At 36.6% G+C, this 16,456-nt stretch overlaps 1 protein-coding gene across 2 annotated transcripts in view; it reads left to right on the top strand.

Moving 5' to 3' along the window:
* The window catches only part of LOC150084630 (lysosomal-trafficking regulator-like), an 813,382-nt gene that overhangs the window by 520,645 nt on the left and 276,281 nt on the right, over positions 1 to 16,456 (top strand). For both annotated transcript variants that reach the window (XM_090375369.1, XM_090375368.1), the window contains exon 17: positions 6,195 to 6,335. In XM_090375369.1, the coding sequence (XP_090231495.1) occupies positions 6,195 to 6,335 (141 nt within the window). The remainder of the gene's footprint in view (positions 1 to 6,194; positions 6,336 to 16,456) is intronic.

The following is a 16,456-nucleotide window of genomic DNA, read 5'->3' as shown; positions in this document are numbered from 1 at the left end:
AAACTTCCCACACGTTCTTCATTTGGATCATGTCGGGCAAAATAATTGCCTAAATTACTGGCCAGTTTAAGACCTTCTTTAATTATATCAGCAGTAAAAGTAGGATTATCTTGATCATTAACATTAACTTCGTTTTCAGGAGTCTCATAAAAAATCTCCACTATTTCGTTTTCACTAAGAGGTTTATCAATTAACAATTCTTTGATATCTGCCGACGTAAGATCATCGAATCCTTCTCCGCCAATTTCACATGCCAAGCTTATTGTATTGGGGAATTCTGCAGTATGATTGAAGGGAACAGGAGCATTCTCTTTAATACATGTGTGCCAAATAGCATTCCAGCATGCATTCATAGTTTCTGGTCTCAATTCAGATAACGAAAATCGAACCTGATCAATACAATCCATAATTGAAAATTTTTTCCACACATCCATAACTGACAGTGTTTCATCATCATTTAGCTTGTTCAAAACGAACTGAAATGTTCGTCTGACATAATAAGTTTTAAAAGTCGCAATTATACCCTGATCTAGAGGTTGTAGCAATGATGTGGTATTGGGTGGCAGAAAACAAAATTGCACATTTGGGTGTTCTATGGTAGGATGACCAGGTGTATTATCAAGAATCAAAAGCACTTTAAATTCGAGATACTTGTCATTCAAATAGCATCTAACTTCTGGCACAAAATGTTTGTGGAACCACTCAGGGAAAATATCGATGGTCAGCCAAGCTTTTTTGTTGGCCATCCAATGAACTGGCAATTTTTGAAAATATATGCCTTTCATTGACCGTGGTCTTAATGATCGATTTATGAGCAGTAGTTTTAACGTCCGATCTAAAGTGTTCGAACAAAATAGGAGTGTTATGCGATCCTTTGCTGCTTTGAACCCACCAACAGCTTTTTGCATTTTTTATATGTAAGTTCTGTTTGGCATTTTTTTCTAGAAAAGGCCGGTTTCATCCATATTCCAAACTTGTTCACGAGTGTAACCTCCATCTTCAATTATTTTAGCAAGTTTTTCTGGAAGTGCTTTAGCAGCTGTTTCATCAGCAGAAGCCGTTTCGCCTTTAATTTTTATATTATGAAGAGCATGTATTTTAATAAACTTAGCCAGCCAGCCATTGTTTGCATGAAATTTATATTTTTTCCTCGATTGAGATGAAGTATCTGGCTGCAGTTTTTGATCTGTTCATAAAATCTCAATGCTGATTGCTTGATTGAATTTCCGTCATGTGGCAGGCATTCTTTTTTGTACATTATCTTCTATCCACATCACTAAAGCTTTTTTTGGCCTTTTCTAGAACAACATCTCTTGTGTATGATGACAATTTCGCACTCGATTTTGTACCAGAACATACCACTTTTCTAATAGCCTCTTCATTTTTCTTTATAGATCTGATAGTTGATTCACCAACTCCAAAATGCTTACCCACAGCCATTGCACCTTCCCCAGTTTGAAGACGATCTAAAATTTGAATTTTTATATCCAAGGAAACGGCTTTCCTTATTTTTTTGGTTATTGGCAACATCATGTGAGGGCTGGATTAAAATCTTCTGTTAATGAAATGAAAGTTTGAAAATTACATACAATGTAGCTTACCATTTATTATTTCTTGGCAAGATTATTAATTTTATAACGCGATTTTTATTTTGATTTCACTTAAAAAATGCGGTAACTGTGTTGTCTACTCAAACACCAAATTCATACTGCTAAGAACTGCTTTTTTTATGCGCAGTCAGTTATGTAATTTGGGGAATTCCCAATAAATGAAATTCATAAGAATTTTGTAAGTTGATACGAGAAACCAAATTCAAACTGCAAACAACTGCTGTTTTTTTTTTTGCTTTTTTTTTTGTTTATGCACAGTCAGTTATGTAATTCGGGGATTTTAGAATTTTCTTAATTGAAACGAGAATGCAATTCTACAAAATTCTCAGAATTTTCTTGAATTACGGATTTTTTCCTAACTTAGACTTTAGGTTGGTCTTGTAAAAGTGAATAAAAATCACGCAAAAATAATTATTTTTGATATCCCAATTCGCATAAAAAGAGCTTTGGGGGGGGGGGGGTTTCCAACACATCACATATATGTAAATGAACAGTAACAGACTGTTATCTAGAAAGCATTGGACCAGAGAATTTTTAGATATAAGTCCTTAGTATGAGACATTAGAACATATGCAAAAGAAATAATTGTAAATCTTATATTAAGATTTACTTTATCTAAAAAGTGTTAGTAAATACAGCCACTCCCTGACTTAAGTAAGGGTTGCTCTCTGCGGAACTCTACATAAGTTCGAATTTCCCTAAATGCTTATGCAGCACTCGCAATTTTCATTGAAGCAAATTTGATTAAAGCAAAAAAGAAATGTTTGAAAAACATGTAAATAGAATTATTTATTCAATTATTTTATTTAATGCGCAGGAAAAATTTATTGTGATGTGTTGGAAACCCCCCCCCCCCCTCTAAATCTCCACAGCCCTCAACTTCTGCAGTGGTGTGCTTAGCAGCTGGAAAGTTATTTGGGAACCTGCACAATGCTTGAACCTATAAAATCACCCATTGCTTGCCACAAACTTGGCTTGGGTTTCGCCATACTTATTCTTAATATCATCGTGAATACTTCTTGCTTTTGCTTGAACGGCCATTAGATTCAGGGGCACTTGCTTCTGAATCTGGTTTTCCATCCATATCTTCGATTTAGCACCTGAACGCTCTTTTGTGATCATTGCTGATCTTAAATGCATTGATCATGTAACATGTTCTTTTATATGCCCACTGTCCCTTAAAATAGTATTCACTGTTGATGCAGCAAGACGTAATTTCATGAAATAGATGACAAACTTTGTCCTACTTCATAATTCTTAATTAATCATCTTCATTTCTAAATCAATTTTGTTTCATTTCCTAGCACTGCCAGCACTTGCACTTTCCATTGGTTGTTTTTCCTTCACCATTGTAATAAGTAAATAGGAATGAAGAGAAGATTCTGAAAATTTATTTATGTGATTTATGAGTGAAGATTTCAGTGAAAAGGAACTCATTTTACAGTAATACTGCAATGTAAAAACCCACAGAATTCTCTGTATTATCACATGTGCAATAACATCAAGTTTACTACCCATTTATAATAGATTGCACTAATAGAAAAGCCCAATAAACCAGAAAGTGCAAATTGTTTTTATTTGGGGAATTTTATGGTAGTGACCTCCAAAAATGTGTTTTAGAAAAATATCACAAAGGCATTCAAAATTGATTCTTATAATGGAAAATATGATAACAATGAAAGTGTAGCACAATGTCCATTATGAAAATGACCTTTTAGAGAGATAAATAGCTTAGTTATATAGGGAAAACTTTCAAGGTCTTGGAACGAATTATCAAAAAAAAAAGAAACAATGTGTTATTGGGTTCACATTACGATACCTCCATTTATTCCTATGGGGTGCAAAATATGTTTCCAAGATTTTTTTTAAGTTTGCACTGGCTGGCAAAAATTGACGTAAAGTCGAGTTTCCATAAGTTGAGTATTATGTTAGCCGGGGGGTGGCTGTACAAATTTTAATGCCCCTTTAATCGAATCAATAAATAAACATCAGAATATAAAAATTAAAATAGTTTATTTATAAAATAAACATAAATACAGTACACAAAATCCTAAAAATTAAATATAGATAGGTGTTAAAAAGTATATAATAAAAGATATTAGAACCTAATTTTGGGATTTGAAATGTTGTCCTCTCAGATATCAGTAATCCATTATCGTTTTCTGTATTTATAAATAATATTGATGATGGTATATCAAGCTTAATGTCCAAGTTTGCAGACAATACAAAGGTTGGCAGGGTTGTTAAGGACACTACTGATGCTATACTGCTGCAACAGGATCTGGAAAGGTTGAGCAGATGGGCTGAGAGTTGGCAAATGAAGTTTAACATTGACAAATGTAAAGTACATATGGGAAACAGCAACCCCAGAGCAACGAACGTATCAACTCTGTTTTACTACACGACAGTGGTAGAGAATAAAAAGGACCTGTGCAGGCAGATATGAAGTTCTCTGAACAGTGCAGACGGGCTGCAAGAGTAGCTCATGGTGTCTTGTCAATGATATACAGGAATTTTTCTAGCAGGGATAAGGAGGTGATTATTCCCTTGTATAAGGCAATGGTCAGGCCACACCTTGAGTACTGCATACAGGTCTAGATGCCTCATTTCAAGAAGGATGTAGAGTTGCTGGAATGAGTACAGAGAAGGGCAACAAGATTAGTGAATGAAACAAAGAGTTGCTCTTATGAAGAAAGACTTAAGTTTTGCAAATTACAGTGTCTGGAGACTTGGCACCAGCAAGGTGATCTGATAGTGGTGTATAAAGCCTTGAATGGTTTGAGCATGCTCAGTGCTAATGGGATTCTTCCTCTTGCTCAGAATAATCACATGAGAGGGCATAAATTCAAATTGAGGAAAGACAGATATAGGATAGATGTGCGGAAATTTGCCTTTAGCCAGCGGGTAGGTGGTTGGTGGAACAGACTTCCATCCCTTGTTGTGGAAGTTGATAGCCTAAATAAATTTAAGGCTCAGCTGTGCAGGTATTTCGAACGAACGGAGGGGTGAAGTGGAAGGGTTTTTTTTTTTTTTTTTTTTTTTTTGCTGATGCTGCATAAGCTTGCTTTCTTGCATCATATGCCTCTACTAATGCTAATGCTAAATTATTGTTATAAGCCACCAATTGTTTTTAAACACAAAAATTACTTTTACTTTGTTGTTTTGCAGTTTTTTGTTTTTAGTATGAAAACTCGCGATTCAGTATTGATATTTTTCATGTAATGCTATTACTCACCAACAGATGGCACTGATGGGAGACCCCCAAAATGCCCAAGAGAAATTAGATGAATAATTTATTTCGTATTGTTTATTTTAATTCATAAACAATGAATTTTGCTGAATTTCACTTTAATGAATTTCACTTTAATGAATAAACAATGAATTTCACTGCAGAAACAGTCGATAAAACAGTGAAGCTTGTGAATTTTGAAGCCACACATTTGGGGTCAACCTGTTACACAGATTTTTTTATTTCATTAAGAAAAAGACTCTGTACTCATTCTATCAATTCTACGTCCATCTTAAAATGAGGCCTCTAGCCCTGTATTCAGTACTCAAGGTGCAGCCTGACCATTGCCTTATACAAAGGGATAATCACTTCCTTATCCCTACTTGCAGAATTTCTGTATATTATTGACAACATCCTGTGACCTGCTCTGGCAGCCTGTCTGCATTGCTCAGAAAACTTCATATCTGACTGCACAATTACTCCCAGGTCTTTTTCATTCTGTATCACCTTGAGTGTAGTACTGCACAGTCGATACATTTTTGTTGGATTGCTTATACCCACATGCAGTACTTTGCATTTGTCAATGTTAAACTTCAGTTGCCAGTTCTCAGTCCATCTGCCCAGATTTTCTAGATCCTGTTGCAGTAATGTACTGTCATTACTGTCATTAACAACCCTGCCAACCTTTGTATCATCTACAAACTTGGACATTAAGCCTGATATACCTTCATCTGAATGCATTCCCATTTAGAATTGATTGTGGGCATGCTCTGCATATATCCTTGTCAGGCTAGTGCTTGTTTATGGAAGCATCACAAGTGACATTATCTCAGTGTCATTCAGGAAAATTTTATGCCTTTTTTTTTTTGTGTGTGATATGGCATTCACTTGGATGACTGCTGATTTCCACAGAACAGATGAAGTCCCATACTTCAGGATTTGTCCTGGAGTGTCTAGATGAAATTTTTGACAACAGGGTGATTCCTTACTGCTACCCTGAGATGTAAGGCAGAGGACTGGTATGCACTCCTTTGTCATTTGATTTAAATCCATGTGATTTTCTCTCTGGGGTTATTTCAAAGACAGCATTTCAAGTGGCTGGACATAAATTTTTTTGTCAGAGAATGCGTTTTTTTTTTTTTTTTTTTTTTTTTTTTTTTTTTCAACTTGACAATCCGTCTGCAACACATTGATAAATGCCGACACTTTGAACATGTTGGGGCATGAATTTCCAAAAATATAGTTAAAGCGATAATTTCTATTTCTAAACAATATTTTGTTCTTCAGATGAATAAAATGATATATAATAAATAAAAAATCATTTATTTATTTTTTTCTTACAATTGCTCTTACAGACAACAACTTTGATATTCCTGATCGCACCTTTCACTCTGTAAAAACATCTTGGTGTTTATCCAGTGGAGAATCCACAAGTGATGTTAAAGAGCTTATTCCAGAATTTTTTTATTTACCCGAGTTTTTAGTCAATTCTGAAGGTAGGAAAAACATTTTTTATTTAAATATATTAAAGATTGCAACATTTAGAATGTCATATTTAGGAGTATATATGATATGGGGAATAATATATATACAAACAAAAAATTTAACAAAGTACATATTTCATCAGAAAAATTTGTAGTATGCACCTTACAAGAATACACTTTAATTGCGACAGCACATTATGGTGTGTATACCTAATTAATATGTTACCATATAATTAATAACTTTTGCCTGTTAGGTTTTCAAGATAGAAAATACAATAAAATTAGCTAATGCATCCCTAAAAGTCACATTAACTGTGCTACATGTGACCTTTATATCAAGTATTTTCATAAAACCGTAGAAATGCTTGGAATAAAGGCAGTCAGTAAATTAAAATTGGCACTTCTTAATGTATTCATTTTCATAACAGTTACAATGGATGTAGGAAGGAATAATATATATATTTTAACTATTAATTTAATTATTATGTTTTTATAAATTAACATCAAACATGATTGAAAAATCATGAAAAATTAAAAACTAAAATAAAAGTTTTATATAACTTTTTTGTGGTAGCTTCTGAACACTACTTTTATTCCACAAGTTTTTCATTATATGCTTTTTTTTTATAAAAGGAATATTTAAAAACAATTTAGGAATTTTTTTAAAAAATTAAATAATTTGAGAGGCAGATTTGCTCCTGTCCCTTTCCCCATGTTTAATTGAAGTTTTGTAATTAAGCACATAATATGTGCAAATCACATCAAAAATAAAAATCGACAATAAACCTGCAGTTGTAATCAAAAATCTTGGATGATATAATAATAAAGGTTAACAATTTTATTTTTTAGTATTTTGGACAATAAGGGTGGGTGCATGCAGAACTGAAGTGCCAATGTGTTTGTAAATTTAGCATCACATCAGAATCCCGATAGAAACTACCAGTTCTCATACCTATGCTAGCTGAATAATAATATGGGGATACTGGCAGAAAGACTGGAATAAGAATTTCACTTACATGATCATTTGTGCAGAATATAGAGTCCATTAATAGCAGTGAAACAAGTCTTATCATGAACCAAATACTACTAATCTGAATTACATTATCCACCAGAAAATTATAATCTATTATTTATTATTATTATTATTATTATTAGCCATAAGGTGCAAGGAAGCCTGAGGCTTTTGCTGCACCAGCCAAAGAAAATTTTCTGAATTACACTGAGAAAGAGAGAGAGAGAGAGAGAGAGAGAGAGAGAGAGAGAGAGAGAGAGAGAGAGAGAGAGAGAGAGAGAGAGAGAGAGAGAGGAGAACAAGAGTCAGAAGAAGAAGAAGGGAATCACCAAGAAAGAGAAGAATGATGATATCCACCTCAGGAACCTGAATGTGCCAAGGCCATACCAGATGTGAGTCCCTGGGGTTGTACTTCAAACTGAAACAAGAACACATAAGATATAAAATTAAAACCAAAAATAAATTAATATTAGACATCTGTGACCCTCTAAAACTTGTTTCCAAACCACGGTGTTCATTTTATTATAAACTTATGACATTGGCCCCGGGTGCCAAGCGTTCCGTGGCCAAGCGATTATAGTGCGTTTTCCAAAGCATTTTCTACAGAGAACATTTAAGTGAACAGTTTCTATTTTTTAGTTTAAAACACCGTTTTTCTTGATTTCTATAGCATAGTAGCTCTCTCGCACTACAAGAAATAGGCAGAAGCCGAGAAAGGAAAATCACCTTTCTGTTTTTTCTATTAGTACTAACTAACTAACTCATCCGCTTGGTCACCTCGTGGCACTGCTCCTGCCTCCCCATGGCGGGGCCAGTAACCTGGGTGGTAGAGATAAATCCCCCCCCAGGGCCAAAAGGAGCTATCATGGATTCAAACAATTTTCCACCCTTAGAGCCTTCAAGCTCAAGACAAGAATCCTGTCATGAAAATACTAATCAACCAAAAAGGCTTCAAACTGAAGCACAGTGTCCAGACATCCCTAATTTTCTGGTGATACACTCTCTGTCCATGCAGTCTGTGGGCAAGTTATCACCATTTATGATTCAAAGACATCTACAATCTATTGCAGGATCACCAAAAATAGTGAAGCAACTACAATCAGGAGATCTCCTGGTTAAAACAGCCCCATCCAAACTTTCTGAGCGGCTATTAAAGACCACTACATTTGGTGGATTGCCAGTGTCTGTACCTCACAATACCTTAAATTCATCTAAAGTAGTCATCACAGAATGAGACTTAATTACAGTGTCTGAGGAGGAATTAGTCCAAGAACTTAGCCATCAAAAGGTAATCGCTGCTAAAAGAATTATGACAAAAAAAAGATGGAAATATCATTCCAACCCATTCCATCATTTTAACTTTTAGTACTCCTGATTTGCCATCCTCAGTAAAAGCTGGATATTTAATCTGCCGAATTCGTCCATACATCCCGAATCCTCTTCGCTATTTTAAATGCCAGAAATATGGCCATTCACAGCAGGCATGCAGAGGTGACGCCATCTGTCCTATTTGTGGAGAAAAAGATCATACACAGGCAGATTGTCCAGCCGCAATTCCCATTTGCCCCAACTGCAAAGGCAATTACCCCCACCTTTTCTAAATCATGTGAGATGAGGAAAACAGGTAGGACAATCCAAAAATACAAAGTAGAACATAAAGTCACATATCCTGAGGCACACAGACAAATAATGTTGACCATGCCAAGTCCATCATATGCCTCTCGAACCCGAAGTTCAAATACAACTGCAATTCAAAGAGATGTGTCAATACCACCCAATGTCTCAAAAATTAATTGGGTTAAAGCAACCTTATCAACTACTGGAAAAGAAAATTCTAAAACTAAAACCAGCAATGCCACCAACACCCCAATTAGTATCCCAACTGATACTGTGACAGTCTCAAATGACGCAGAAAGATTGAAACCTAATAAAGACTAAGGAAACTGATCCACTAACCAACACTATGGAAGTGGATATACACCAAAATTAAGAAGAACTTATCCTAGAACTCCATGCCAATGACACTATGGATACTGGATGCCCCTTATTCCCAAAAAAAGACCCAAAAAAATGCCCTGAATACAAAAAACAGTCAGATGACTCATCTTCAGCCAAACCAAAATAATGCCTAACATCATACAGTGGAATTGTAGAGGACTAAGCAGCCATTCTGATGACTTAAGGGATTTAATCTCTCAGTTTAATCCAATAGGTATATGCCTACAGGAAACATTCTTGTCACCCAAAGTTTCGCCGAAATTCTCAAATTTTATGATATACAGACGAGATAGAAGCCCCGAGTCTCCTGCCCGTGGAGGAGTAGCCATTCTTGTAAATACTAACATACCATCCAGACCGATCCAATTAAGAACCACCCTAGAAGCTGTGGCAGCTCGGATTGCAGTTGGTATTTCAGTTACCATTGTTTCGATTTATATTCCACCATCTTTATCACTTGCCCTATCAGAACTTCACAACCTCATTGCCCAACTTCCAACTCCAATTTGTCTTTTCAGTGACTTTAATGGGCACCATCCATTGTGGGGATCAGCTACAATGGACAGAAGAGGCAAGTTGATTGAGGAATTTATAAATAATAATAACCTAAATTTATTGAACTGTGGATCTCCTACCTACATCCACCTACTTACAGGATCTACTTCTCAAATTGACTTGTCAGTTTGCTCACCTTCCATCTTTCCAATCATGACATGGTCTGTATTAACCGATCCTTTTAACAGTGATCACTTTCCAATGATTTGCTCCTTACAAACAGGAGTAACACCAAATCCTGATCAACGATCCTCTTGGAAGTTTAAAAAGGCTAACTGGGATGGCTATTCTGCTCAAATAATTCTTGACAGATTTTACGTTAAAAAGAACCTATTGATGATGTAAATACTTACATCACCAATCAGATTCTGACTGCAGCAAATACCTACATTCCAAAATCCAAGACATATCACAATCATCAAAATCACTGGTGGAATGCAGATTGCTTCACTGCCAAACAGGAAAAAAACCAAGCTTGGAATAATTTCTGTAAGAATCCCATCACTAATAACCTCATTGCTTATAAAAGGCTTAAAGCAAAAGCAAGGCAAATTAAACGGAAAGGAAACGAGACTCGTGGATCGTTTTGCCTCAACAGTCACAAAAGACACCGACACATGCCTCATCTGGAAAAGAATACAGTCACTAAATGGGAAATTCGCTCGTATGCCCTCTCCAATACTTCATTGGAAAGGGAAAGACCTATTTACAGCTGAAGAAGTTGCTAATGCACTTGCTGAATCATTTGCTGCAATCTCTGCTTCTGCCTCCTATGGGTCCACATTTCAGAACATCAAAGCTAGTGCAGAACGATATAAAATCAACTTTTTCATGCACCGCTCTTTCCCATACAACCAATCCTTTACATTCATAGAACTTCAAGAATCGTTAAACAGATCTTCAAACAGTGCTGTAGGCCCAGATGGAGTTCATTACGTTATGCTGAAGCATTCTTTCGCGTCATTCTTTCATTATTGCCTTACCAAAACCAGGAAAAGATCATTCCTGTGTTGAAAACTATAGGCCGATATCTCTTACGAGCTGCCCGGTAAAATTTTCGAAAGGATGGTTCACACTAGGCTTACTTAAATCCTGGAGTCACAAAATCTCCTTCCACATCATCAGTATGGCTTTCGGAAGAATAGATCCACGCTGGACGTGCTTATCAAAGCCGAATCTCATATCCACAATGTCTTTGTCATGAAACAGCATCTAGTCATGGTCAACCTAGATTGTGAAAAGGCATTTGACACTAATGGCATCATGGGATTATTATGGACCTTTACCACTTGGGGTTTAGGGGCCATTTGCCGAAAATAATTCAAAATTTTCTGTAATTGCATTCTTTTCAGGTCCGACATAAAAATGTACTCTCTGAATCTCACATTCAGAAAGGAGGACTCCCACAGGGATTGATACTTAGTCCAACACTATTTTCAATCCGAGTTAGCAGCATAACACGAGATATCCCAAAAACTGTTGAAACTTCCATGTATGCAGATGACCTTACAATTTCTTGTCAGTTTCAAAGTATGAACACCATTGAACGGCAGCCAACTTGCCATTACCAAAATACAATCGTGGACTTCACGGAATGGCTACAGACTATCAGAAAAGAAATGCATTCTCACCCACTTTTGCAAGAAATGAGCTCTCCATCCTAATCCGGAAGTACAAATAAACAATATTCCAATCCCACTTGTAAGTACTGTTAAATTCCTTGGAGTGATATTAGATATCAAGCTGAACTTCCAAGCTCACATCTCTCATTTAAGAAATACATGTGTAAAGCATCTGAATATACTGCGATCAGTCTCGGCTATGTCAGAAGAAGTAATCCTAACCAGAGCCAGAATCGGTCATACTCATTTAACTCATTTGTTCCTCCTCTCAGGGAATGACCCTCCTGAGTGTAATCATTGTCATACACCACTTACAGTGAAACACATACTTCTAGAATGTACTCTGTATCATAATGCTCGACTAATGTCATTCAGTTCTCTAGCAAGCTTAAAGGTACCATTGTCACTTAGCCATATCATAGGCGAAAAATCAAACATCGCAGAATTCTTCTCCTTCCTAAAACAAATAGGAATGTATAGCCGTTTCTAATTGCTTCTACATGAAACAAACAGGCAGTATGAACCACTTTTCTAAGTGCAATATGGCCTAAGTAGCCATTGCACTTAAAACCCCATAAACAACAACAACTCGGCTATGTCATGGGGCACTGATCGATATACTCTACTGCATCTTTATAGAACTTTAATCCGTTCACGGCTAGATAATTGTTGTCTGGTATATGACTCTGCCAGGAGCACTACTTTACAACGTCTAAATATTATCCAGTACAGTGCTCTCAGGACTGCATTGGGAGCTTTTAGGACTTCTCCAATCTAGAGTGTTTATATCGAAGCACATGATCCTCCATTACATCTCAATAGGAAATCATTACTGCTCCACTATGCTGCTAAGATCCAGAGCCTTCCATCTCACCCCAGTTGGGAATATCTTTATAATGTTCAGTGGGATTTGTTATATGACAGCAAGCCAAATGAAAACAGACCTGCTTCACCCAGGATTAAAGAGCTTTCACAGAGTTGGCATATCAATTTAAGTAATATTTTTCAGGACACAACTGCACATATGTTTCTCCCTCCATGGACATACGTTGTCCATGGAGGGAGAAACGTATGTCCACCTTGGACATACGTTTCTCCCTCCCATGATACATTTTTTTCTGGAGTGGGGAAAGAATACTGTACCTTCCTTTAATATCAGGCAGTTGCACTTAGCTCACACTACTCTGAACTCACATGCCTGTAAAGTCTATACTGACAGATCCAAAACACCAGTACGGTTGGTGCTGCTGCCGTTTTTCCTTCTCTAACGGTTACTGCCTCACTACCATTAGGCTAATTTGATAGCATATAATTCGGCTGTGAAGACGCCTGCAGCGTCTTCACAGCCGAATTATATGCTATCAAATTAGCACTTAGTAAAATTATTGAACTTTCCATCTCACCTGCCATAATTTACACTGACTCGCTCAGTGCTGTTTCTGCCATAAAGACGAATTTCTCATCTTCTCATCCTACCTTGAAACACATTCATCCTCAGCTATTTTCCAATCAATCAATCAGTTTTTGCTGGATTCCTGGCCATTCTGGTATTCCGGGAAATGAAAGTGCGGACCTCGCAGCTAAACATCCTCAACCAGCTGTCCCAGAACACCCTCAGGTTCCTTTCACTGATTATAAGCCTGTTATTCGCAAAGCAAGTTGCAACAACTGGTCACAGATCTGGAAAAGTAACACCAACAATAAACTTTACCAGATAAAGCAAGAACCAAAGCTGTGGCTCTCAAGCTTTCGACAAAACAGACGAGAAGTGGTACTGGCAAGATTGAGAATTGGACACACTCATCATACCCATCTGTTCCTGCTACTGGGAGAAGATCCACCCCAGTGTTCATCCTGTGATAGTCAACTTACTGTTAGGCATTTCCTCTTTGATTGTCCCTTATATACAACCATATGGTCAAACACTTTTCAGTCAGTCTCTAGGTTGAACCTCTCACATGATTTAACTCATATCCTGGGAAATGAAGCAAACATAAAATGTATTGGCCTATATAGAAGTATTTAATTTAACATCTACAGCGGTATATTTCGACTAAGTAAACTAGAGCAGACACAGTTTGGCCTCAGTAGCCCTTGTGTCATTAAGCTAAATAACAACAACAACAACTTATGACATTCTCAGCAAATATTTAAGCCTATTTTACATGAGTACTTGCAGCATTGGTGTATACAAAACAACTAATACTCTGATGTGATTTTTGTATAGATGTGTACTTCTCCAATTCAAACAAACCTCTGATTTTGTTGGAATTTGAGAAGAATGCAGTGTGAATGTCAAAACTGTACTAAACGAATAGTAAAATTCACACTTACATCAATTTAACAACATTTTAAGGTGCCTCCGTAGCCAGGTGGGAAGGAGCAGCAGTGCATAGTACACGCTTCTTCATTAGACCGGGGTTCGAGCCCGTCACCACCAAATACTGAGGATGCGGAAAGGTCAAGGAATGACCACCACATATCCCGGAGCAATATGGCCTTGGTTGCTAATGCTCCTAAAAATCCAAATAACAAACAACAACATAACAACATTTTAATTTTTAGGTTTTTTTTTTTTAATAATAACCTCTGTCCCTGGGTATATTTTAAAATTGTTTCCTTTATATATTTGTTTTCTATATTAGCCCCCCCCCCACCCCCAATTACATACTTCTGGCTGTTAAAAATATTCAATTTTCAGACTTCAACTGGACTGTAAAGCTAAATTACTGCATTAAAACTACATATAATCTATAAAGAGAGGAATAAATATTATACAGTTGAAATTAAACAGAAATAACTTAGTTTAGAGGATATAAAACTATAGATTTTTATTAAGTGTTCTATACAGTTATAATCTTAGTAATTCATTCATAAGGAGACAACTGTATTTACTTTTCATTTCTGTTAATCACAAAAAATTAAAAAATCATTTAATTCTTAAAAGGTGAATGAAAAATAAATGTAACAGAAATTTATTTATAAAAGAGAACTGTTTTACAATATCAGAGGCTGTCCAGAATTATAACAAAAAAGTAAAAGTAGGAAGATATAATTGAATTAATATCTAATAAAAGTTATTGTATAACTTTTGTTTTGCAATAACTTTAAATGTGCCCTGTCCTCCATATTCTCAGTTTCTATTCACAAATTCCCAAATTTTCTTTGAATTCGTTTTGAGAATGAATCTCTAATGCTGAAAGTCATCTTTTAACAGTTAGTGGTGCAAGCTTTCAGTTGATCTATAACTATCTCACATTGCATCACAATAACTTGCAACTCAAAATGGCAATGTCTCATATTGCATAAAAATTAAATATCCACAATCAGAGTTTCAAGATTATAAAATAATACATTCCTAAAATGTGGCTTCCAGACCTGTACACAGTACTGAAGGTGTGGCCTGACCTTATCCCTGCTCACAAAATTCCTTCATATCATTGAGAAGACTCCATGACTTACTCTGGCCTCCTGTCAGCACTGCTTAGAAAACTTCATATCTGACTGCACAATTACCTTTAAAAAATAAAAACAGCTGAACATATCATGAGGCCAGAAAACACATTCAACCAATAAATAGGGGGAAGCCTTCATATGCCCAGAAGGTTTCTGCAAAGTGCACCATCAGTACACAAACTGAGATGACTGTACCACCAAAAGAGTCATTTACTCCGATTGCACTGTATTTATTGCGTTCACAAAAGCCCGTCCAAAAAACACAGTCAGATGCCACTCCTATTTCCGTACCTCCTAATGCTCCACCACTACCAAAACCAAGTGGTAAAGAAAAGGTACAAATACCGAAAGAGCCACCAATACAGGATACAATGGATGTCGAGGATAAGGAGATATAGGATGACCCAGTCCTGGAAATCTTTGCCAAAGAAGATAATGGACACAGGCCAACGACCTGTCTTTCCAAAGATAGATAAAACTAAGCCCTCAGCCCTTTGAAAACCACCTGATGGACCCAAAAAATCCAAATAATGGATAGGTTCAAATTTCTACAATGGAATTGTCATGGATTCTGTCGAAATAGTGAAGATATCAAGGCCCTCCTGAGTGCGCATGAGCCTACTTGATTTTATATACAGGAGATGTATTTAAAAACAAATGAGGACCCACACTTGCGTAAATTTTCAGTTATTCAAAAACACAGAGATGGGGATGGACCTGCTGACTGAGGGGTCGCCATCCTTATGGGTACCCACACCCCATTTCAAGCTACATACCTACCACCAACTTAGAGGCTTTATCGGTTCTAGTTACTGTAGGGTTTCTCTTAACAGTTTGCTCTATCTATCTTCCACCTTGGAACAACATCCCACAAGCAGACCTTGATGATCTCATTAGACAATTTCCACCCCCTTTTTTGTTACTAGGGGATTTTAATGGACATAATGCGATCGATCTCTCTATATGCTCCGCCCCTCTCTCTCCTTCCTGTGTGTACATGGGAGGTTGAAGACAACATTATTGGCAGTGACCACTTTCCCCATGATATCCACCCTTTGCAAAGAGAGACCATGCCATGGTGGAAGATCAGTCATGCTGACTGGAATGCCTTCATCATTTGATACCAACACAGTCAGCAAGCAACCAATTAATGCCGCAGTAAAGTACATTACAGACACTGTTGTCCAAGCAGCAGCAATTCCAATTCCAAAGTCTTCAACTCGATTTCCACCATTTAGCATTATCATTAGTAGAGGCACATGATGCGAGAAAGCAAGATTATGCAGCATCAGCCAAAAAAAAAAAAAAAAACTCTCCCATTTCACCCCTCCATTCATTTCAAATTCCTGTCCAGCCCAGCCTTAAATTTATTTAGGCTATCAACTTCCACAACAAAGGATGGAAGTCTGTTCCACCAACCAACTACCCGCTGGCTAAAGGCAAACTTCCACACATCTATCTTACATCTGTCTTTCCTCAATTTGAATTTA

Source organism: Mastigoproctus giganteus, chromosome 6 (genome assembly GCF_048544385.1).
Source record: "Mastigoproctus giganteus isolate SK-2022 chromosome 6, ASM4854438v1, whole genome shotgun sequence".
NCBI classification, from domain to species: domain Eukaryota; kingdom Metazoa; phylum Arthropoda; class Arachnida; order Uropygi; family Thelyphonidae; genus Mastigoproctus; species Mastigoproctus giganteus.
This window is presented reverse-complemented; position numbering and strand designations above follow the sequence as displayed.